Here is a 25,297-nt window from a genome sequence, read left to right on the forward strand (position 1 = left end):
TAACAGTTTTTCCTCTTGGAGACCCTATGACCTCTATCCCCTGGCCCATACAAGACAATATGGACATAATTGACAAGAGATGGTGTTCTGATGGTTAAAAGACTCAGTGATGCTCTTTGGCTGCCAGTATAATCATTCATTCCTTCACAGAGTCAACAATCATTTATTGCCAACCAAACACTGGGAATAACTCAGGGGGAACAACTCAGATGGTTTCCTATTCTCATAGAGACCACTAATAATTGATATACTCAATTATTTGTCAGATGGGTTTCACCTTGATGCCAAACCAGCAGAACATGTAGCTCATCCTTCATTAGAGTACCCCACAGAGTGCCTTCTATGCTCTTATATGTTACATATTGATGTCCTCCAGACAATTATCTACTTCCACACAGCTTTGGACTTTCCCGCCTCCTGCATGCCACCCCATCTCCCTCATCTGGATAAGCCTCTTACTGATAACCTCTTCTCAATTCCCTAAACTTCTCAGCTTCTGAAACTTCCACCTTCACTCTCTTTCAATCCCCTGACTTGGGACTTGTTACTGTCCAGAACTTCTTTTCCTCTAAACTGTAAATATGCCTCTCCAAATCTCTGGACACTTTCCATCTCTTGAACTTTCTAACACTTTCCTTTCCCCCAGCCCGTCCTCAGTGAGATCCCCTTTCCTACAACTTATTTTTGTTTTCACTTTTTATCAGCCCATTTCCTCATCTTCTCTAAGTCTTGTAAGCCACTTGAGTTGCTCTCTCAGCTTGAATCCCTGGCTTTATTAATCTCCCAGCATACTTTCCTTACAAGTCTCCAACTCTGAATCAATCAGGCTGATAATCTCACACTCAACCCTCTGACTGCAGCTTGAGGGAACCTCACAACTGGGCACGTTGGTGCCACTTACAAATGCAGGTTTTCAACTCAGTGCTGAAAAATAGTCACATTACTTGTCTTTATCCAGGTCCCTGTTCCTCTCAGTGATTATTTCAGACCTCTACCACTTTTCAGAAGTTCCCTGTCCAACCCAGCCTCCCTGGCTCCTGTTAAGCAACTTATTCCCCGTTTTACCGCCAAAACACTGAGACTGTGAGGTGTAGTCTTCTACTTTCCACCTATCTTGCTGACATTTATCTTTATTCACTCTCTGTGATAGTTTTACCTTCCAGAAATCTGGGGATCATCTTAAACCACTAATTACCCCTCATGTCACATCCAAAGAGCAAAGTCTTCTTATAGATTCTACAATTAATTATCTCTCCTACTCATTTCCTCCCCTCAACACACCTCACCACCCTGTCAGTTCAGACCCTCCTCTGCACTCTCTGGACTGGTGCAGTGGTCTCTTCATGAGTCTCCCTGGCTCCAGAATTCCCCCATTCCTATTTCTCCTCCACACTGCAGTCAGAACACGCACTTTAAAATGCATAACATCCTACAGCGTCTTTTTGTGCCCTGGAAACAATGCCCTTCTGACTGAGAAAGCTGCCTTTTCCTTTTTTCATGTTCTTGACTCTGTCAACAAAATAATATATTGGGAGAAAGCTTTTGTCTTTATTTTTTCTGTCCTTTTCTTTCACTCGATTTCCACATGGGATGGGGAGAAATAGATCTTAATATTGAGGCCTGAGCTCTCTGATGAATTTGTCTGTCCACAGGCCACATGAAGTCTTCTCCTCTAAGTAAACTCAGTGCAGCAGGTCTGGCTCCTGAAGGCTGAAGGTAAATGCATAAGATCTTGGATCTCAGCTGCAATCTAATGTAGCTTCATCAACAATAATGCTGATATTTTGAGCCTTTTCTGGATTCTGTGTCTGTTACTGCATCATTTCAGAATCTGGAGAGGGAAGGATGTGAGTAATTTGCATTTACAAACCCATTTATAATAGACCCTCCATCAGCTGGATCCTGTTCATACCTTCGTATCATCCAGTGTCTGTACCTTTCAACAACAATAGCTCCTGACACCTGACCAACAAGCTGGCTGTGATTCAGCCATTCCAAAATACCTGTTGTTGCTTAAGTGGGGAATGCTGTTTCATTTGTCTGCATATGCATAGCAAAGCCTTTTCCCATTCTGATTCTCCATTCTACTTTTCCTTTAACTCCTGCTCAAATGTCATCATCTCTGTGAAGTCTCTGATTATCTCCAAGAAGAGGTGACCGTTTCCTCCACTGAGTTCCCAAAGTTTCTTATACTCTCTTCTCTTACAGTTGTTTTCACATGCCATTAAAATTATTAGACCATACCCTTCTAGTACGCCAAACTATCCCTTATTCCTCAATGTACTTCCTCCACCCATCACATTCACCTGGCACTCATGGCTGCTGAAAACTTTTTACTGAATACAATGATAAGCAAATAAGGAAATACAGGATTATAAATGAATGCCTATAATGAACCAAGCTTTATGAGGAGCGACCTGAATATAACAGAGAAGCTAAGACGTTTCATTGTAGAGGAAAAATTGCCCTGCTTGAAACAGTAGGGAGTGATGTTAGCATATGTGGTTGAGTACTCGAGTAGTCTGGAATTGAATAGCTCTGAAGCATAGCTATTCTTAATAGCAAGGCAGGGGGCCTGGGAATACTGAGGGTCTTGCTGCTTAATTTCTGTCCATGATATCTTAGACCTAAGAATGACTTGATTTCATTACCACAGGGACCTGTTCCTACTCAGCATCCAAAGATGGGCATTCACCAGGAAAAGCACTGAAAAAGAGCAGATCCTTATACTAGGCTCTCTGATTAGCAATGGAAAAGCTGATTTGAAGGAAATAAAGCCAGCCCTGGATGCAGACATTGACACCTTGACTCTGAATTGTGGTTGTGACACTGGATTATGGTGCCTCCAAAGGCAACTCTGGATTTATTCTATGGTCTCTGGTTTCTATATTCTCTAGGCACTTCCATCTGGAGTGAAGGAATCAAAATTGGCCTATTGCCCTCATGAACCATACATGGAAGTCAAGCATTGCCTGAACTTCCTAGCGTGAAATGGCCCCATTGTTGGTACCCACCTTTCCTTGTAGGAGCTCTTTCCCCTGTTTACATAGTGAAGGGACTGAAGCAGAAATGGATGGAGCTGAGATTACAGCAGAACCGAGTCATAACAACATAACATAAAAACTTGGGTTTGTTTTGTTGTTGTTTTCTTTTGCTTTCAGCATCTTTATGCCAGTTCCAGCCACCTCCCTTCCTCTGGTGATATGCTGAGTTCAGCAAGTCCAGCTCTATTAGTTCTGCCCCCTGAGCTGATTGGTTTCTGGTCATCTGGTAAGGCTTCTGCAGCAGACAGGATCTGTCTGCTTCCCTCCTCTCAGCACACTTGCAGCCAAAGCTGAATATTGCTGTTCTGGGGCCTCCTTCCAGCCTTAATTTTCAGCTCATCATCTTCAGCTGCCTGAGTCATGGCTTTACTAACGTCCTTGATCCTTGGTGAGTATCTCTGCCCCTGTTGGTTTAGGCTTCAGAGTACTCTGGAAGTTTGACCAGGAGAATCCTCTCCCTGCCCACCTGGTGCAGATTCAGTTATCTTGCAAGGAGATGTTTCTCTCTGCTCTGCCCTTTTTCTATATCTAGCAACTAAACCCAAAAAGTCACTTAATATATACCCAATTTATAATCAACTTTACCAGATTTTTTCTATTTCCCTATATTTCCATTGAACAAATTTATAATAGTTTATCCCATTTCCCTTTTTACACTAATTTCCCTAAATGTACTATTTATAAAAAGGCAAATAAATGGACCATGGGTAGCAGCAAGTATAGCAAGAAAAGGAAGTAGAACTGTAAGACAAACACCCTTATTGATCATATTGTTCAGTTTCCTCTCAAAAGTGTTTCATATGTTTCCTCCAGTTTTTATTACCTAGATTAATTTAGAGTAAGTGGGAATTTAGAGTCAAAGAGACCTGGGTTTCAATCCTTGTTCTTTGACTTCTTAGCTGTCTGAATTTTTAAGTTATCATCTTTCTCTGAAATCTTGTTCTCATCTATGAAATGAAGGTAATATGATGTTCCTCAGATGTTAGGAGTCTTTTCACAAGATAACTAACTTAGGGCATCTAACAATGACTGCTGTGTTCCTTCCCTAATCAATCACATCCATTTTTATCGTCTTGAGGATCCAGTGCATCACTGAAGCCCACATGCGTTGCTCAGTCGGGCACCTATGTGTTCCGTGTGGGGTGCTGGCCATATTCTTAAACATCTATCCATCCCCTGTATCACCTAACAGCTAGTCTCGCCCATCATGAATGTACTGTTGAATCTCCCAGGCTTACCTTCAGTCCCAGCTCCTTCATGAAGCCTTTCTGGTCTCTGTTACCCATAGTTATCTACTCTGCTACAGAGCTTTCAAGTCACTTTGGGGTTATATCGCTTCACATATCAGGCTTGACAAGTTCAGTTTCCTTTGCATGTACAAATGTTTTGTGTTTCTTTACTAGACATGTGGGGTGTTATGTATAACATAACCTTGAGTTTTAGATGGTTGCAGACAAGGTCTTACTGAGTCTGGCACTGGCCGCATCCTTAAGATTAAGGGCATGGGGTTAGTAAGAAATTATTTGGAAACCAAAAGAAGAAAATATTTCAGGAGAAGCCACTGAAATACTGTACTTGGATCTGCCTGAAAAGTTCTAGGCTGGAGGTGCAAAGATATTAGCTCCTCCAGAAATATCCTATAAATTGGGGTGGTGGGGGATGACGAGTTCTGCAGTTTAAAATGCCCAGGCCTCAAGGACCAGTGACAATCACAAGGCTCAGGACTCTACAGCACTAGGAGGGAGCCTAATGGACAGAGGAGTAGATTCATGTAGAAATCCTGTTGGAAGAAACTCTGTTTTGAAGATGTGCTAGCAGGTGCTTAAACCTGAAGGTTTGAAACTAAATGTAGAACTGCTTTCTGACCTGTTGACCAGGGGTCAGCAAACTACTGCCCACAAGCAAAGAATGGTTTTAACATTTTTAAATGGTAGAAAAAAAATCAAACGAAGAGTGATATTTTGTGACACATGAAAATTACATGAAGTCTAAATTTCAGTGTCCATAAATATAGGTTTATTGGAACATGGCCATGCTCATGCATTTACATATATATAGCTGCTCTCAAGCTACAATGGTGGGGTTGAGTAGCCATAACAGGGACCACATGGTCCATAAAGCCTAAAATATTTATGATCTGGCCCTTTACAGAAAAAGTTTGCTGGCCCTGATTTATTTATTTATTTATTTATTTATTTATTTATTTATTTATTTATTTATTTATTTTTGTGAGGAAGATCAGCCTTGAGCTAACATCCATGCTAATCCTCCTCTTTTTGTTGAGGAAGACCAGCTCTGAGCTAACATCTATTGCCAATCCTCCTCCTTTTTTTTTTCCCCACAAAGACCCAGTAGATAGTTGTATGTCATAGTTGCACATCCTTCTAGTTGCTGTTGCTGGCCCTGATTTAAATGTAATACCAGTGAACACAGACAAATCTTGCCCTTTTCCCCTACTCTCTGTGCTGCCCTCTATGACATCTTAATGTTCCCTCACCAGTGCATCCTCCTGGTGGCCTCCAGTATGCTTTCCCGTTGAGTCTAGAGGCTGTATCACCACACTTCTGCTTCAGGCAGTAATCACCAATCAGTCTAATTGACTAGAATAGAAAATCAAATCTATCCAAGCCTGGGGGTAGAGCCAATATCAAATGTAAAGGGAACATGATGGGTCAGTTAGCTGTGATAGGATTGGTGTTTGTGGTTCTTAGCCAGTGTCCACGTGTCCTCCGAGGCTGGTCATTCCAGAAGGAGAGGTCCCAACAGGAATGACTTTGGAGGCTATGTATCTACCACTCTAACTGTCCCATGAAGTTTGGCAAAGGCTTTCTAGAGAGTTATGTTTTTTGAACAAAGGCTTGGAAATTGACTACATAATCTCACTCACTTCCTTCTTTTTTCCTCAGCCATTTGCACCGGACTTGGCCTCATAGGTAAGATTTTTGGGGATCCTGAGAGGGAGGCCTCCAAGCTATGGAGAGCGGAAATTTTGAAGCTTCCTGGGCCATGGAGAGAAGCTCTGGTTGAAAACAGCCCCAGTAGATTTCCTTCCTGGTTTCCCAACCCCCCTACTCAGTCTTATGTGGGTGGATTTTCACCTCCAGAACCTAGAAGGAATTTGGGTGGTTTATCCTGCAAGTGGATCCCTCTCCACTTGGCCTCTGTGGCCCAAGACTCTTGGCCACCTCCAAGTATCAGATTGCTTTGTTTCAGGCTCAGAAGGTACCTTACCCCCTGGGGGCATATTTGGGAAATAAACTTCCTTTTGCCCTGCAGGGTTCTACCACTTCCAGGTCCCTCTGTCAGCCATAATGGCACCTTTGAACTAGAAATGTATCTGCTTCTGGGCAGCACAAGGCTTCATCAGCAGAATTCAGGCTGGATTTCAGCCACCACTGGCCATCTCTGCAAGGAGTCTTTGAGTAATGCACAAACTGCTCAACCAAGGAGAAAATGAGGCTGCACGGACAGAATGAATCTGTGGGAGAGGAAGACTATAATGGCCCAAACTCAAGGGAGTTGGTTATGGATTATCAGTTTCTTTTACATTATCCCTTCAGTTGACTCTGTCTCTTGATGGTAGAGGCTTTATCAGAGAGGGGAAGCTATAAACTCTGCTATGGATGTGGAGGATCCTACACCTTGCTGGGTGCAATTTGATTCCTTAAGGAGTGCTGCTTCTTGGTTCTCGGTCCAACACTCAGATTACTTGGTCTTTTTTCTCTGGCCTCCAGGGCTGTCCTTCACTGCTGGTTCAGGGGGACAACTGCTCTCTTTACAGCCTTCTCACATCCCAGGATGTTGCTGCTCCACCCCTGGGTCACTCTCTCAAGCCCTCAACTAATAAAGTAGGCTAAAGGCACTGCCTAGGACACAGCTGCCCTGATGAGCCTCTCTACTCTTCTCTCTAGCTTTCAAATCTTTTCTCAGCTCTTCTCTCTCCTCAAGCTGGATTTCTTTTATACTTATTATGTGTTTCTTTTTTACATATTTCTTCTTTCCTAGGAGGTGTTCTAGTCCTCCACTCCACAGAAGATGAAAACTCATTTAAAGCCAGAGTTTTATAGTTCAAAATAAAATAAAATAACCTGGGAATGCTCCTGATAGCTAATATTTCCTGGAGTACACAATAATCCCTATCCAAACTCTAACCTTAGTTACAATGACCCAACAGTTATTTCTAGGTGACTCCTCTTGAATTATATTTGTACTCTGGTATATACATCTTTAACTTAGATGTGCAAAAATGGAAACTTCTTTTAGTTTTTTATAGGTATATTTTAATTTCTATCTCTAGCCTCCATTCCTCATATTGCTTCCCCCAAAAAAAATTATGGAAGAAAAACAGAGAAACAAAACAAATGATCAAACTAAACATAAACTTCTCAGTGCAGTTTAAAATCAGCCAGGTCAGAGTTTTCTCCCTCAAGCTCTTCTTCTAGGGTTGATTCCAAATTCTAGGGAGTTTGTGCAGAGTTGAGACAAGGTAGGCAGTGGGAAATCTGGTCCTCAGAAGTCATAATTCATCCATGCAGGCATCTGGGTCAACTCATGTGGTCCATGTTGTCATACGTTATACTCTTTATATCCCAATAGACCACAGTCCACCAGACCAAATGTGGCCCCTCGAGGTGCACCAGACTTCTCTCAGTCAACTGACCCAATTCATGGAAGCCTGGCAAATTTAGCTCTTCAATATCATTACATCACTCTGGGGCTGCAGGAGACTTGGTGGGATTGCCTCAAGCCTATTAAATATAATCTCCTGAGGGCAACAATACTGACTATCTTGTTCATCACTGTTCCCCGAATTCATAAAACAATACCTGATATGTAGTATGTGTTCAACAAAAGTGTGATGTTTGATGGGCTCTTCCCTGGTCTCCCTACAGATCTATCTCTACTCTACTTCTTTTTCTTGGTGGAAGGGAGAGAATTTCTGTTAGTCTTTTTCACCCCCAGAGTTGTAGTCTGGAAGTAGTAACAAATCCTGGATTATTCAGAACATATCTGGAGGCCCTGTGGACTCCCCTCCTATCCTCAATGCCTAGAATTTTCTAGATTAAGTATTGGGGTTCTGAGGCTCTGAGGTTCTGACTCTTCCCTTGACCAGTGCTCTCTGTATTTGTTCTGAGTTGAGTTCTTGGAGGTTGGAAAATGTCATAGGAAGCACCAAGGATGGGTAGGAGTAGATCATTGATATTGGGACAGAGAGAGAGAAATAGAGTCAGGTTGTTCAGCCCAAATTATATCGAGACATTCTGCCTCCATCTGGCTGCCATGGGGAGAGACAACAGCACGAAGAAGAAAGAACACAAGAGCTATCATCTCTACACTCGTGTTCTAACCTGAGGCTCCCACTATCTGACAGTGTGACCATATGACCTTCACATTCATGAGGATCATTTTCCTCATCTGTGAAATCGTGGGGTGAACTTGATGATCCCTGTAGGTCCTTCCAATTCTGACCACCAGAGATTCTAAGAACTGCTGGATGTTCAACCAAACTCTTTCTCCTAATTTTCAAATTCAAAAGCCAGCAGTCACATCTAGGTGTCTTCAAGTGGAGTTCTTGGTAGGATACAATTAAGAGTATTGCAACCAGAACTCAGAGATGGGGTCCTGAAGCTCTTCTGTCTTTGCCTTTTGATACTTCCTTACTCATCCCCCAAGTTTTCACACCCTCTGTGAATTGTGAAAGAGTTCCAAGATGACTGAGTACATGCTTGAGTACTCTCTGGGCTCCTCCCAGATCTCCAGCCGATGTTCCATTTCTTTGCAGAAACTTCATTCAGAGTGCGACTGGTGGGAGGCCGCCACCGCTGTGAAGGGCGAGTGGAGGTGGAACAGAAAGGTGGCTGGGGTGCCGTGTGTGATGATGGCTGGGACCTGAAAGACGTGGCTGTGGTATGCCGAGAGCTGGGCTGTGGAGAAGCCAAGGGGACTCCCAGTGGTATTCTATACAAACCATCAACAGAAGAAGAGCAAAAAATCCTCATCCAAAACGTCAGTTGCACTGGGACAGAGGATACACTTTCTCAATGTGAGCATGAAGATGTTTTTAGTAGCTCATACAGTGAGGCTGCAGGGGCTTTGTGTGAAGGTGAGTATGCAGGGCTCAAGTGCTATCTGCCAATTGTTCATACCCCACATGACCACTGTTGTTTGTCTTTATTCTCCACCATGGACTTTCATACAAGGGCTAAATAGCCCCTCATCCTTCACATCTCTCACTTTCTCAATTGTGGGCCCTGGACACAAACATTATCCTCACCTAGAATCGTAATCCTTCTTGGGTGACCTAATGCTTTTTTCTTAGTTTCAAACTATATGAGAACCTGTTTTTCTTCTGTACACACATACAAACATGCACAGATTCATCAACCAGTAAATATTTGATAAATAGTGTAACCTGTATCTGGAGCTTGGGGTGGAGTTCTGGGAAAGAAATGAGCTTGCAAAGTATAAGGTATGCTCTTACAGTTCTCAAGGAGTCCAGCGTCTAGTTACGTAGAAAGAGATGCTCATAGGAAACCAACACAACACAACTATATATATATATATATATATATATATATATATATATATATATATATATATATGTATTATACACAAAAATATATGTATATATAGTGTTGTTGTATTCCTTTACTCTCTTCATGTATTTGCTTTCTATATATTAATAATTTCTCCCCTCTCTGTGTACACTTTAACCTCATTAGACTGTGATTTGGTTGAGAGACTGGTCCACATATTCTCTTTGCCAGCCCAGTTTGTTACCAAGGAAACAATCACTTCTGAGTTGGGTTCTTGGATGTGGGAAAATATCATAGGAAGCAGCAAGGATGGTAGGGGTAGATCATTGATATTGGGAGAGAGAGGGTCAGGCTGTTCAGGCCAAATTATAACAAGACACTCTGCCTCCATCCGGCTGCCATGGGCAGAGACAATATCATGAAGAAGAAAGAACAAAACCGATATTATCTCTACACTCGTGTTCTGACCTGAGCCTTCCACGATTTGACAGTGGGACCATAAGAACTTCATTTTCATGAGGATAACTTTCTTTATCTGTGAAATCGTGGGGTGGACATGACGATCCCTGTAGGTCTTTCCAATTCTGACCACCAGAGATTCTAAAAACGGCTAGGTGTTCAACGATGCTCTTTTTCCTAATTTTCAAACTCAAAAGCCAGCAGTCATATCTAGGTGTCCTGAAGTGGAGTTCTTGGTAGGGTACAATTAAGAGTATTGCAAAACCAGAACTCAGAGATGGGGTCCTGAAGCTCTTCTCTCCTTCCCTTTTGCTCCCTCCTTTCTCATGCCCCAAGTTTTCACACCCTCTGTGAATGGTGTAAGAGTTCCAAGATGACCGAGTACATGCTTGAGTACTCTCTGGGCTCCTCCCAAATCTCCAGCGATGTTCCATTTCTTTGCAGAACCTTCATTCAGAGTGCGACTGGTGGGAGGCCACCACCGCTGCGAAGGACGAGTGGAGGTGGTACAGAAAGGTGGCTGGGGTGCCGTGTGTGATGATGGCTGGGACCTGAATGACGTGGCCGTGGTATGCCGAGAGCTGGGCTGTGGAGAAGCCAAGGGGACACCCAGTGGTATTCTATATAAACCATCAAGAGAAGAAGAGCAAAAAATCCTCATCCAAGACGTCAGTTGCACTGGGACAGAGGATACATTGTCTCAATGTGAGAGGGAAGATAATTTTAGTTGCTCATACAGTGAGGCTGCAGGAGCTTTGTGTGAACGTGAGTATGCAGGGCTCAAGGGCTATCTACCAGCTGTTCATACCCTACATGACCACTCTTGTTCGTCTTTATTCTACACCATGGACTTTCTACAAGGGCTAATTGGCTCCCTGTCCTTCACATCTCGCACTTACTCAACTGTGGGCTCTGGAGACAAACATTATCCTCACCTAGAATCGTTACTCCTTCTTGGTTGAACTAATGCTTTTTTCTTTGTTTCAATCTATAGGAGAACCTGTTTTTCTTCTTTACACACATACGAGCACGCACAATCCATGAACCACTAAATATTTGTTAAATAGTGTACCCTATATCTGGAGCTTGGGGTGGAGTTATGGGGAAGAAATGAGCTTGCAAAGTGTAAGGTATGCTTTTACCATTCTCAGGGAGTCCACCGTCTAGTTACGTAGACAAGAGATGCTCATAGAGAACCAACACAACACAACTATATACATATATAGTGTTGTTGTATTCCTTTGCTCTCTTCACATATTTGCTTTCTATGTATTAATAATTTCTCCCCTCTCTGTGTACACTTTCTCCCTCATTAGACTGCGATTTGGTTGAGAGACTGGTCCACATCTTCTCTTGGCCAGCACAGTTTGTTAACAAGGAAACAATCACTTCTGAGTTGGGTTCTAGGATGTGGTAAAATATCATAGGATGCAGCAAGGAAGGTAGGGGTAGATCATTGATATTGGGAGAGAGAGGGTCAGGCTGTTCAGGCCAAATTATAACAAGACACTCTGCCTCCATCCGGCTGCCATGGGCAGAGACAATATCATGAAGAAGAAAGAACAAAACCGATATTATCTCTACACTCGTGTTCTGACCTGAGCCTTCCACGATTTGACAGTGGGACCATATGACCTTCACTTTCATGAGGATCATTTTCCTCATCTGTGAAATTGTGGGGTGGACTTGACGATCCCTGTAGGTCCTTCCATCTCTGACCACCAGAGATTCTAAAAACGGCTAGGTGTTCAACGATGCTCTTTCTCCTAATTTTCAAACTCAAAAGCCAGCAGTCATATCGAGGTGTCTTGAAGTGGAGTTCTTGGTAGGATACAATTAAGAGTATTGCAAGACCAGGACTCAGAGATGGGGTCCTGAAGCTCTTCTCTCCTTCCCTTTTGATCCCTCCGTTCTCACGCCCCAAGTTTTCACACCCTCTGTGAATGGTGGAACAGTTCCAAGATGTTTGAGTACCTGCTTGAGCACTCTCTGGGCTCCTCCTAGATCTCCAGCCGATGTTCCATTTCTTTGCAGAACCTTCATTCAGAGTGCGACTGGTGGGAGGCCGCCACCGCTGCGAAGGGCGGGTGGAGGTGGAACATGAAGGTGGCTGGGGTGCCGTGTGTGATGATGGCTGGGACATGAAAGACGTGGGTGTGGTATGCCGAGAGCTTGGCTGTGGAGAAGCCAAGGGGACACCCAGTGGTATTCTATATAAACCATCAACAGAAGAAGAGAAAAAAATCCTCATCCAAAAGGTCAATTGCAATGGGATGGAACATCAACTGTCTCAATGTGAGCTTCAAGATGCTTTGGATTGCTCATACAGTAAGGTTGCAAGAGCGTCGTGTGAAAGTAAGTATGGCAGGGCTCAAGGACTATCTGCCAACTCTTCATACCCCACATGACCACTCTTGTTTTTCTTTGTTCCCCACCAAGGACTTTCACACAAGGGCTAATTGGCTCCTTGTCCTTCACATCTCATGCTTACTCAACTGTGGGCTCTGGAGACAAACATTTTCCTCCCCTAGAATCGTGACTCCCGCTTGGTTGATCTAATGCTTTTTTCTTAGTTTCAATCTATATGAGAACCTGCTTTTCTTCTTTACGCACTTACAAACATTCAACAGATCCATCAACCTCTAAATACTTGTTAAATAGTGTACCCTATATCTGGAGGTTGTGGTGGAGTTATGGGAAAGAAATGTGCTTGCAAAGTATAAGGTATGCTTTTACAATTCTCAAGGAGTCCACCATCTAGTTAGGTAGACAAGAGATGCTCATAGGAAACCAACACAGCACAACTATATATATATATAATGTTGTTGTAGTCCTTTCCTCTCTTCGTATATGTATTATATGTATGTATTAATAATTTTTCTATGTATTAATAATTTCTATGTATTAATAATTTCTCCCCTCTCTGTGTACACTTTCTCCCTCATTAGAGTGTGATTTGATTGAGACACTGGTCCACCTCTTCTCTTTGTCAGTCCAGTGTGTTACCAAGGAAACAATCACTAAATCTTTGCGCCCTGACACTGAGGTCTCATTCCTATTTCTTAGAAAGATTGAGAGTGTGGAGTACTAACCTGGGATACTTGGGTGATAATGCTGAAATTGAGCCAAAAATTTTTGGTCTTGGACCCATCACGTATGTTATTATTGTATTTTATTATTGTTTTTTTAAATCTATGCAATGCCTCTACCTGCCTCTTATGAGGAACAAATGAGAATTTGAATGTGAAAATAATTTGGAAAATAACAGATTCCACAGAAATAATTAATGATTCCACTTGGAACTATGAAATAACATTCACTTCATTGATTCACTAATCCATTCTTTTAACAAGCATCTGTTAGTCAGTGCTGAGTACTCTAGTATACATTGCACTAAAGACAAAGAACAGAGAGATGTGTACATTGGGCATGTGTACATTTTCTGGGAAGTCTGTGATCTTGTAGGAAACAGACACTTTCTCTTTCTTTTCCCAGAGAGCGTTAGGCTGGCTGGTGGCCCTGGGCGCTGCAAGGGGCGAGTGGAGGTGAAGTACCACGGGCAGTGGGGCACAGTGTGCAAAACAGGTTGGAGCCTCTCAGACGCGAAGGTGGTGTGCCGTGAGCTGGATTGTGGGAGGGCCATACTGACCCATAGCTGCTGCAAGGAAAATATCCGGGGCCAAGGGCCCATCTGGTTGAGCAATGTGTCATGCTCAGGAAAAGAAGAACAGCTTCAGGACTGCCCTTCTGGGCTTTGGGGGAAGAACAACTGCACCCATGATGAGGACATGTGTGTCGAATGTGAAGGTAATGCCTATGAGCCAAGAGACTTGGTTCATTCATAAATTTGATTAAATGGAATTCCATTCAACCAATGTTTACAAGAACTACTCATGCATCAAGTGACCATGACAGAGTTACTTAATTGTGCCAATCATCAATTCTCTTGTTTTTAAAATAGAGAAGATAATATCTGCCTTAGTATCTGAAAATGCTTTAAACACTTTATCAAAGTGAACTATTGTTATATTGAATTCTATAGAATAGAGGCAAGGCACAACATTCCATGTACTTGTTGAATTCAGCTTTTAAAAACCACTAGATAGTCACTTATAAATATTAGATTTTTGTAAAATGGATGGGAAAATGAAAAGATCTTAGTTAGGGAATGGACCTGGACCACACGGATTGGAACCTAGAGAAGGGGCTATAATCACAGAAACACCAGAGGAGAGTTTCAAAAGTGCTGATGGGATTTGAATGAGGATGTGGGGGATGATCTTATTTTTTCTTCTTTCCATGCTTCTCTCCATCCCCTGACTTCCTCCTCTGCCCTGCAGAAATCTTTGACTTGAGGCTGGTAGGAGGAAACAACAGCTGCTCTGGGAGACTGCAGGTGCTGCACAAGGGCGAATGGGGCACTGTCTGTGATGATGGCTGGGGAGAAATGGAGGCCCAGGTGGTGTGCAAGCAACTGGGCTGTGGAGAGTCCCTTTTTCCATCTGTCAAAGCCCGGAGAAGCTTTGGCCCTGGGGTTGGCCGCATCTGGCTGGATGATGTTCATTGCTCAGGGGAGGAGAGGTCCCTGGAGCAGTGCAGGCACAGGTTCTGGGGATATCACAACTGCAACCACAAGGAAGATGTGGCTGTAATCTGTTCAGGTAAGTCTTGTAGATGGAGTTCATGAGGACTGGCGTGGAGGGCAGTGAGGAAGGGGTGGTGAGGGTGAACTCTGGGATGAGGGTAGCTCTACCAGTCCCATATAGCTGTCCACAGTAGTCACCTACTTTACGTGCGCTTCAAGGGATATAATCGAGGTGTTCTGGTAATGAATAGAATAATAATTTAAAAACCCATACCATACAGTTATTGAATGTGAGAGCAAGAGGGGTTTTGAAAATTATTGGATCAACATCCTTATATGAAACACGAAGAAAGTGAGAGTCAGAAAAAATAAGCGACTTGTGAAAAACATAAAAATTGCCGTCAAATGATAGAGTAGAACTAAAATGACCAGTCTTGACTTTTAACTGAGGGTTAGTTCTGTTAGAAGACCCCAACCCTCAAACCCTAATTTTAAACTATGGAAGATTGTTTCATGCCGTTCTATCTGTTGTCACTCCCCAGATTTTAAATTAATCTGTGGGCATGAGGCTGGGGTAGCGGGCTCTTTGGGAATGCCCATGAGACAGTCTTTTCAGAGAGGCCAGGATACCAGCCCTGAACTGTAGACCTCTTCAAGGAAGAAGCCTTCTCCCAACTTGAGCCAGGAAATGCAAGTGCAGCCCCTGGGTGGCTGACTCAAGAGAGCCACAGGTCTGAAGTCCAGCTTCGTAGTCAGGGTAGGAAGCTGGCTGTGCAGGGCTACTTGGTTAAACACCCAGCTATGGAACTAGGTCAGAGCTGATAGTTGACCAAGGATGTGAGGAGCAGCTAATACCCAGAAAAGGAGGGATTTAGTGACAGAAGACTAGAGTTTGAGCCCTGCTGTTGCTATTTTGAGGTTATGTAATCTTAGATAGTCACTTAACTGCTCAGGACCACAGTGTTTTCATCTGCAAAATAGGGAAACGCTTGTCTCATTTGTCTTGAAGAATTTTGTGATTGTGTGAGGATAAGATGCATTAATATATGTGAATACTGTTTGTGATTCACATGGAAGCTGGTGAATAAGTCCCTAGAATACTGCGCCAGATTCTGACTTGGCTCCCACTGCTGTGGAATGTGTGCGTGATTAGGCTCTGGGAGGGTCTCTTCCCTATTCTGGGATCCACTCTTCTTTCTTAGCCTCTTTGAGCTTGAATGAAATAACCCCTTTTTGGCATTTCCCTGTCCTTACTGTACATTCTTCTTCTCTTTACAGAAAAGCAGCCTTGATGCTTGACCTGACCCCTATGGGCCCTGAGTGTCCTTTACTTTCTCATGGGCCCTAATTGGCCCAGCATGAGCTCTGGTCCTGTAGGCTTTAGCCACAACTCCCTCAGCCCTTCAGCAGGAGTCTGAACACTGTGCCTAGGCCTTGCTCTCAGAGCCAAGCACCCCCATCATTGCCTGGAGATATGAGTTGTTGAATTCTCTCTTGCTGGAGAAGATGAGCTCCCAGTCACCCTCTCCTCACTACTGACCACTTGGCATTTATTCTGGCCTCTCCTGCCTCTTCCTAACCAGCTTTGGATCCCCAGGCCTGTTACTGTGACTAGTATAGGCCATTACCGAGGCTAGGTCTACGTCCGTAAGCAGACAATGAAAGGAATATCTGAAAGTAAATGTGGGTAGACAATTACAAGGAACTTGGGGGAAAGCTTAGAGTCTTTTTGAACTCTTTTTCTCAAGTTTCGGGTGATCACAGCAACTAATAACAGCTCATTACTCTCCTATTCCTTGGTGAGAGTAGACTCTTCTTTCCGGAGCAGAGTAGTATCCTGTAATCCTAGACTTTTTCATGACATTTGGAAAAAGATGTTGTGCTCCCTGAATGCCCACAACAAAATATCTTTTTTGGCCATGTGCATACAACTTGCAAACATAATTGGCATTTAACAAGAAGAATCTCACAAGTGCATTTTAATTTATCCAAGGAAAAATGTATTGGCTATGGGGCTGCCACTGGGAGAAGGGAAAGGAAGAGGCAGAAAGAGTTTGAGGATGTCCAAAGTTGTGCCTCATGCTAACCAGATAATATCATTCTCATTTTATCAACTCAGACTTTGGGATCTGCAAGTCTGAGGCAAGACAGAATGATACTAAGGAGAGAATCAAGACTTAATGCTAAAAATCGACAACTTTAGACTCTGTGGCTGAGTACCTGTAACATGCCTACATTAATGCTGTCTAATAAAGTAGATCTCACAGTCTCCACAGTTGCCGCTCTGTGTGATATGCTCTTTCTGCCCACAGGGAAGCAGGTGTGTCAGCTACGCAGCGACGGCCTTTTAGGCAGGATTAGGTAGAAGAGAACCTGCCAGGAGACACAACCATATGTTGGTTGTATAGTTCTCTAGTCTGGACGTAGAACTCTCTCACTGTCTGTTTTCTAGCATGGGAAAATAAGCAGAGAAATCTAACTTCATAGAAGAGAAGAAAATTCCTTAACAGACATTTGGGGATCTACTCTGTCTACTCAAAGAGATTTTGCTTTTCTCTGATCAGTTCTCACAGGTCTTCCAGATGTACCCCACAGACTAATATCCTGTTGCCCCTACCACATATTACCTGGAATCTAGAGGCCTGCTGAACTGCCTTGATTGAGTCATTGAAAAGCTTTTTTATCCTGAGAGAGTAGAACAGGGTTGGAATTTCACAAAAGAAAATTTGATATCCCCTTAAGTTCTATATTAAAATTTCTTTTGTAAAATTCTAACCCAGTAAAACCTCTGAGAACCAATCAGATAAAAGTAATAGCTCTTGGAGGAGATGGGGTGAATCCCACTCTGAAAGCAAGACCTGACAATAGCCTCATAGTGCTAGCAAGTCCAATATGATTACGTCATTGAAGGAGAGGAAATCGAGAAGCTGAAAGACAAAGTTAGCATGGGCTGGTTAGCACTGTCCATAGAAGACGATTTCCTGACTAAGAATATGGCTGTTTAATCTTGACAGCCAAAGATAAAATAGTACATCAGAGCTGAAGAGATTATTAGCATGGTGTCAGAGACTGCCGGTGCTCACAAATACTCATGTTTGCTTCTTCCTCCTGGTCATGCCACTAGTCTCTCCCAGGTTTCTCTTAGATGATACCCCAGCCATCTCTCCCGGCCCCTCCTTGGCAAGGCAGTCCAGTAAACTTGAGCTCTGCATTCAGGGGGAATATTGCCCACTGGGTAGGTTAGGGTTTGTGAGCTGGCATATGCCTTGTCCTCCAAGAGCCTCTCCTGTGACCCTCTCCCCACACTTGCCCAGGTCCGGATCCCAAATTGCCCTGAACTGCTCGGCATGTGCATGCGCAGTGTGCACCCTTTCAGCCATCCTGGGGCAGCCAGGGCCCTCCAGGCATGTGGAGCTGGGGCTCGGCCCCACCACCTGCATAGTCTCCAGTGTGGAGGGAACTCACCTCCCAAAAATCACCCTGAGGTGGCAACTACAAATTGGTGACAGACAGTCCCCATTTGGACTTGCTGCCTGAGGAGGTCCCGGGATTCTCCAGCAACCAGGGGTCCCAGGTGTCCCTTACTAGATGATACCCCAGCCAGCCTGCCTTGCCCTGCCCTGGCATGGCAGTTCAGTATCTTTCAGCTCTGCCTGCAGGGGGAGTATGCACTTTTGTGACGATTAGGGCTTGAAATTAGGCAGACGCCTAGTGTTCTCAAGATCCTGCTCCTGTGACCTGCTCTCTTCTGACCTGTGTTCTGTTCCAGGTCCCTGGCTACAGTGAACTGCACTGTATATGCACATGCTGTTTGTACCCCTTCAGCTGGCCTTGGGGTGCAGGGGCCCTTCAGGCCAGTGGTACTGGTGCCTGCCCCAACCACCTTCATAGTCTCCATTATGCAGGGGGCCCACCCAGTGAAGGTCACCCTAAGGTGGCAGCTGCAAATTGGCAACAGTCAGTCCCCATTTGGCCTTGATGCCTGATAGAGTTCCAGGCTTCTTTGGCAACCAGGGCTCCCAGGCGTCTATTTTCAGAAGATATCCCAGCCAGCCTTCTCAGCCTTGCCCTAGCAGGGCAGTCCAGCAACCTTGAGCCCTGCATTCCGGGGGAACATTGCCCATTGGGTAGGTTAGGGCTTGAGATTTTGCACACACTTTGTCCCCTGAGAGCCCCTCCAGTGACCCGGCCACTCCCCACACTTGCCAGGGTCCAGATTTCTAGCTACAATAAACTGCATGGCCCTCGCATGTGCAGTGTGCACCCCGCAGCTGGCCTTGGCCACCATGGTCCTCCAATCTTGTGGAGTTCGGGCCGGTCCCCAACCACCTGCATAGCCTCCAGGGTGGAGGGATCCCATTTGTCAAAAATCATTCTGAATCAGCAATTTTCAACTGGCCACATTCAGTCCGCATTTTGACTTGCTGCATGATGGGGTCCTGAGCTTCTCCAGCAACCAAGGCTCCTAGGTGTCTCTTATTGGCCAGCCTTCTGGGCCCCTCCTTGGCAAGGCAGTTGAATAACTTTCAGCTCTGCCTTCAGTGGGGAGTATTCCCCATTGGGTAGGTAGGGCTTGTGATTTGGCAGAAAGTTTTACCCAAACATCCCGGTCCTGTCACCCGGCATCTCCTGACAATTGCCCTGTTCCAAATACTTGGCTACCTTGAGCTGGCCGGGCCGCGCATGCACACTATCCACGCTGTTAATCAGCCTGCGGCAGCTGGATTCTTCAGGCCTGTGGAGCTGAGCCCTGGTCCTAAATACCTCCAGTCTTCAGTGTGGTGGGGGTAGCCCCCCCCGCCCCCGAAAATCACCCTAAGGTGGTTGCTACAAATTGGCAACAGTCAGTTCCCATTTGGACTTGCTGCCTGACGGGGTCCCAGGATTCTCCAGCTCCCAAGCTTTTATTAGATTATCATCATGGGCCTCAAGCCAGTCAGCGAGCCCGGCTCTGGCAAGGCAGGACAGACTCCTGCTGCTCTGTCTTCAGAAGGAATATGTGCCTTTGTGTAGATTAGCGTTTGGAATTAGGCTGATGCATTGTGTCTCCAATATCCTGCTCCTGTGAAAAGGCCTCTCCCAACCAGTGCTGTGTTCCAGGTCCCTGGAACTGTGCAGTAGGTGCACGCACAGTACACACACCTTCAGCCATCCTTGGGCGGTAAAGCCCTCCAGGCCTGTGGACCTGTGGCCCGGCCCCAACCACCTCCATAGTCTCCAGTGTGGAGGGGCCCACCTGTTGAAAATTGCCCCGATGCAGCAGCTGTAAATTGGTGACAGTCTATCTATTTGGACTTGCTACATGACAGTGTCCTGAGCTTCTTCAGCAACCACGGGTCCTAGGTGTCTCTTGCATGTAAGTGGGGCCATGAGGCCAGTTCTCATAATGAAAGTGATTTATGACAACTTCACATCAAGGCAGTTAATGACAATTTGCCTTCTCCATTCTGTTTCTCTCCCTATCTGCTGGCTTGTTAGAGAAGACCCCAAGGACGTAGGGGAAGGCAGCACCAGAAGATGGGAGGAGCCTGGATCTTTGAATGTCTAGATGGACCCTGAGTCTCTCACCCATACTCTGCTGACACTGTCATGCATAAGAAATAAACATTATTTGTATTATGCCACTGAGGTGTTGGGTGGTTTATTTACAGCAGTTAGCTTATATTACTAACACAGACATAGTTAGTTTTTAAAAAATCAATTGCATTGCTTCAAAGCTCACCATAAAACTTTCTGATGATTATTTGACTTCCTCAATAGCCTCTAAATATCGAATATTCCATGCTAATAATGAAATGTGAGACCTGGCCCACTCATAATTTTAGTTTTACTATACATTATTATATTTTATTTTAATATTGATTTTTGACAGTCTTCTGAGCCCTTTTGTTTCTCAAAACTATACCCAACACGTCCATGGAGAGTTCCTTGCAGGCATTTTAAGTGTGCATATTTTAAGACTTTGTTTTTTTTAAGAGCTGTTTTAGGTTCACAGCAAAATTGAGAGGAAGATACAGAGATTTCCCATATACCTCGTGCCCCCACACATGCATAGCCTCCCCATTATCAACATCCCCCACAAAAGTAGTACATTCGTTACAATCAATGAACCTACATTGACGTACCGTTATCCTCCAAATTCCATAGTTTACATTAGAGTTCACTCTTGGTGTTGTTCTATGGATTTGGGCAAATTTATGAACATGTATCTATGAATATAGTATTATACAGGGTAGTTCCACTACCCTAAAAATCCTCTGTGGTCTGCCTATTTATCCCTCACTCCCCCCTAACCCCTCACAGCCACTGATCCTTTCACTGTCTTCATAGTTTTACCTTTTCTAGAAAGTCATATAATTGGAATCATACAGTATAATACCTTCTCAAGTTGGCTTCTTTCATTTAGTAATATGCATTTAAGTTTCCTCCATGTCTTTTCATGGTTTGATAGCTCATTTCTTTTTAGTTCTGAATAATATTCTGTTGTCTGGATGTACCACAGTTTATTTGTCCATTCACCTACTGAAGGATGTCTTTGTTGCTTCCAAGTTTTGACAATCATGAATAAAGCTGCTATAAACATCTGTGTGCAGACTTTTGTGTGGATATAAGTTTTCAACTCCTTTGGGTAAATGCTAAGGTGCATTTTTCAACAACACAATCCTGCTCTCCTGGCCACAGTTGATTAGTACCAAGAGTGGGCATCTGTCCCAAGGTGAATCAGTCAGCCCTTCCCAGGTGATGGGAACTGTGATAGAAAGTAGATTAGTTTCTCCAAGTAACTATACTTGTAACAGGTTAACCCAGGAGCTATGTATGACCATTTTCCATATACCATGTGGATCAGAGAACGAGAGGAAGTTGTTCCACAGAGATACAGGAAATGAATGAAACAGATGCACAGAGAGGAACATAGATGAGAGACATAGTGAGAACCAAGACTGAATTTTCAATTTCTGGTTCTTGTCTTTTCCTGGAGTCCAACTGCATTCCTGGTCTTGGGTTCTGTGATAAACCACTGTATGTTTACAATATATATACATATTTTATATTTTAATGAATTATCTCATTGGTTTTTATAATTCTAACCAAAATAACCCTAACCAATTTTCTCATTTTAAATTAATAAAGTGATAATTTACCCATCTTGTGTAACGTTGGTTAGATAAGCCCATTTATTAGTAATGAATAACCCTCATTGCATAAAATCAAGTTTATGGATCTGAAAAGATAAGTACCAGGACTTATCACAGAGGTACCACTACAATACATTACCCTTGAGTGGTCCTGGTTGGATGGATGACCAATCAATCTGTTTATATAGGTGACGTTTATAGCTCATGCTCTTCTTACTAAAACACAGATGAATTGAGGTGACCTTATCAAGATGGCGACATAGGTCATTCCAGACTCAGTCTCACTCACAAGAAGACCAGCTGTCAACTACCCATAGATAAGATATCATTGTGAAAAACCCAGAGCCTGTGGATGAGGATGAAAAAACCCTGGGTCTCAGAGACTGAGAAGGACTGCATTAGAAAGGTAAGAGGAGTAATTTCACTTTAACTGCATTGCCCCTCCCCTAGGCTGGCACAGCACCATACCAAGAGGGCTCCTCTGGCCCTACGGTTTCTTCAGTACGAAAAGAGAGTCCAGGGTGGAAATCCAGCTCTCCAACATTGCAGGTTGCTTCCCAGGGGGTCACTCAAGTCTTGCCTCATGGGAATCACTGAGGGAATCTACAGGGTTTGACCACTGGGGATCAGATAGAGACTGGGAAGTGGGGTGAGCTTATAGCAACCAGTGCTTGGATATTGGCAGACTGCATTCCTGCTTGCAGTCACTCCCAAGTAGAGATCTTAACCAGTGGCTCTGCCCATCTGCAGAGCTGAGTCAATGGCCCTGTCTGGCCAGGAAGCTTAGTTGGAAGTTCTGCCTGATTTAGGGCCCCACACAATGAGCCATATCAGCTGTGGAGTCTGTTTTACAGCCCTGGCAAGGAACAAAATTTGAAGCCCCACCCAAATGGCCAGCATACCCTCTGGTCCAGCCCAACCAGGAGAACCCAGGCAGCCACAGAGCCATCCTACAGCCACACTTGAGCAGGGAGCCAAGCCAACAGTCCTGCCCAGCTGTTGAGCATAGGCTCTGGCCCTATGTAACTAGGGAGCCTAAATAGTGACCCTGGGCAGCCTCAGAGCCCAGACAGTAACCCAGCTAAATCACAGAGCATAGCCTGCAGCTCCACCAGACCAGGGAGCACTGAGAGTGATCCCTGCCATCTTCAGAGCACAATCTCCAGCCTCACCCAACTGCAGGATAAAGCTGGAGGCCCTGCCTGACCGGAGAGCTTGACCAGTGACCTCACCAAACAGCAGAGCACAGCCAGTGGCCTACCTGATTACAAAGCCCAGCCTGTGATCCTGCCTAATCACAGAGTCCAACCAATGGCACCTCTAGGCCAAGGAACACAGCCCTTGACCTCGCCCAATCAAAGGTGATTGTAGAGGCCAGTTAGTGGCCTGACCTGATTGTGGAGCACAGCCAGAAGCTCTGTTCGACCAGGGAGTCCACCTAGTGGCCCTGTTTGAAAGCAAAGCCTAACCAGCAGACCCACCCAACTGCAGAGCCCAGCCAGTGGCACCTCCCTGATCTCAGAGCACAGGCAGTGGCATTGCCAACTAGAGACCCCAGAAGCAAGCCCCACCTGCTAGCAGATGTTAGCAGCTCACGCATCCAGTATCTGAGCTGACTGAGGAATGTCTTTCCCTGCCAAAGTGAACCTTTAAAGTCTGTAAAAGGGGACTACTTACTCAAATATGCAGATAACAGTGCAAGGATAAAAGGTTCACAAGAATCAGGTAAACATGATACCACTGAAGGAATCTAATGAAGTCCCAATAACTGACTCTAAAGAAACAGAGATCTATGAACTGTCTGACAAAGAATTCAGAACAATCCTCTTAAAGAAGTTCACTGAACTACAAAAACACACAGATAGCCAACTAAATGAAATTAAGAAAACAATTCATGAACAAAATAACTTCAACAAAGAAATAGAAACCATAAAAAAAAATCCTAGAGCTGAAAAATACAATGACTACACTGAATAATTCAATAGAGAGCTTCAATAGTAGACTTGACCAAGTAGAAGAAAGAATCAGTGACCTCAAAGATAGATCCTTTGAAATTATCTAGTCAGAGGAGCAAAAAGAAAAAAGGACAAAAAAGAGAACAAACTAAGCCTAAATTTATCAGAAGGAAGAAAATAACAAAGAGTAGAACAAAAATAAATAAAATAGGAAATAGGAAGACAATAGAAAAGATTAATAAAACCGAGTGTTGGTTTTTTGAAAAGATAAACAAAATTGACAAACCTTTATGTAGACTAAGCAAGAAAAAAAGAGAGAGGACTCAAATAAAGAAAATTATAATTGAAAGAAGGGATAATACAATTGATACACATAAATACAAAGGATAATAAGAGACTATTATGAACAATTATATTCTAACAAATTGGCCAACCTAGAAGAAATGGATAAATTCCTCAAAACATACAACATACCAAGACTGAATTATGAAGAAATAGAAAATCTAAATACCAATAATGAATAAGGAGACTGAATCAATAATCAAAAACTTCCTGACAAAACCTCTCAAGACCATATGGTTTCACTGGTGAATTCTACCAAACATTTAAAGAATTAACTCCAATCCTTCTGAAACTCATCCAAAATATAGAAGAGGAGGGAACACTCCTCATTTTATGAGGCCAGCATTACCCAGACACTAAACGCAGAAAAGGACACCACAAGAAAAGAAAATCTTGAGAAAGAAGAACAAAGCTGGAGGCATCACACTTACTGATTTAAAACTATATTACTGAGCTATTGTAATCAAAACAGTATAGTACTGGCATAAAAAAAAAAAAAAAGACCAGTGGAGTAGAATCAAGAACTCAAAAATAAATCCATGCATATTCGATCAAATAATAGTTGACAAAGGGGCCAAGACTACCCAAAGCAGAAAGGATAGTCTCTTCAATAATTGGTGTTGGAAAACTGGGTATTCACATGCAAAATAATGAAACTGGACCTCTATCTTACACTACATGCAAAAATCAACTCAAAATGAATGAAAGACTTGAACTTAAGACCTGAAAGTGTAAAACTCCTAGAAGAAAACATGGGGGAAAATCTTCTTGACAGTAGTTTTAGCAATAAATTTTTGTATATGATACCAAAAGCACAAAGCACAAGCAACAAAAGCAAAAATAAGCAGGTAGGCCTACACAAGGCTAGGAACTTCTGCACAGCAAAAGGAATAATCAACAAAATGAAAAGACAACCTATGGAATGGAAGAAAATATCTGCAAACTATATATCTGATAGGGGACTGATACACAAAATGTATAAAGAATTTATACAACTCAATAGCAAAAAACACAATAATCCAATTAAAAATGGGCAAAGGATCCAAATAGATGTTTTTCCAAAGAACATATGCAAATTACCAACAGGCTCATGAAAAGATGCTCCACACCACTAATCATCAAGGAAATGCAAATCAAAACCACAATGAGATATCACCTCACATTTGTTGAACGGCTATTATCAAAAATACAAGAAATAACAAGTGCTGGCGAGGGTGTGGAGAAAAAGGAACTCTTGTAC

The 25,297-nt window shown here is 43.5% G+C and overlaps 1 protein-coding gene across 1 annotated transcript; it reads left to right on the plus strand.

The window, feature by feature from the left end:
* Positions 1 to 3,333: 3,333 nt before the first annotated feature.
* CD5L (CD5 molecule like) lies at positions 3,334 to 16,860 on the plus strand. Its single transcript, XM_087419161.1, has 8 exons — positions 3,334 to 3,432; positions 5,951 to 5,977; positions 8,827 to 9,147; positions 10,484 to 10,804; positions 12,074 to 12,394; positions 13,535 to 13,846; positions 14,380 to 14,700; positions 15,903 to 16,860. Exons 1-8 carry the CDS (start codon positions 3,405 to 3,407, stop codon positions 15,914 to 15,916), a joined length of 1,665 nt encoding a protein of 554 aa, XP_087275287.1. The 5' UTR covers positions 3,334 to 3,404; the 3' UTR covers positions 15,917 to 16,860.
* The last annotated feature ends 8,437 nt before the right edge of the window (positions 16,861 to 25,297 follow it).

This window comes from Ceratotherium simum, chromosome 2 (assembly GCF_057802395.1).
Source record: "Ceratotherium simum simum isolate JZ-2026a chromosome 2, ASM5780239v1, whole genome shotgun sequence".
NCBI lineage: Eukaryota > Metazoa > Chordata > Mammalia > Perissodactyla > Rhinocerotidae > Ceratotherium > Ceratotherium simum.

What these genes read in the sequence shown, in the direction of transcription:
- CD5L (XM_087419161.1), top strand. Translation starts at nt 3,405, where the DNA reads ATGGCTTTACTAACGTCCTTGATCCTTG. An exon ending in TGCAAGAGCGTCGTGTGAAA is followed by an intron (nt 12,395 to 13,534) that starts GTAAGTATGGCA and finishes TTCTTTTCCCAG; the next exon opens with AGAGCGTTAGGCTGGCTGGT. An exon ending in CATGTGTGTCGAATGTGAAG is followed by an intron (nt 13,847 to 14,379) that starts GTAATGCCTATG and finishes TCTGCCCTGCAG; the next exon opens with AAATCTTTGACTTGAGGCTG.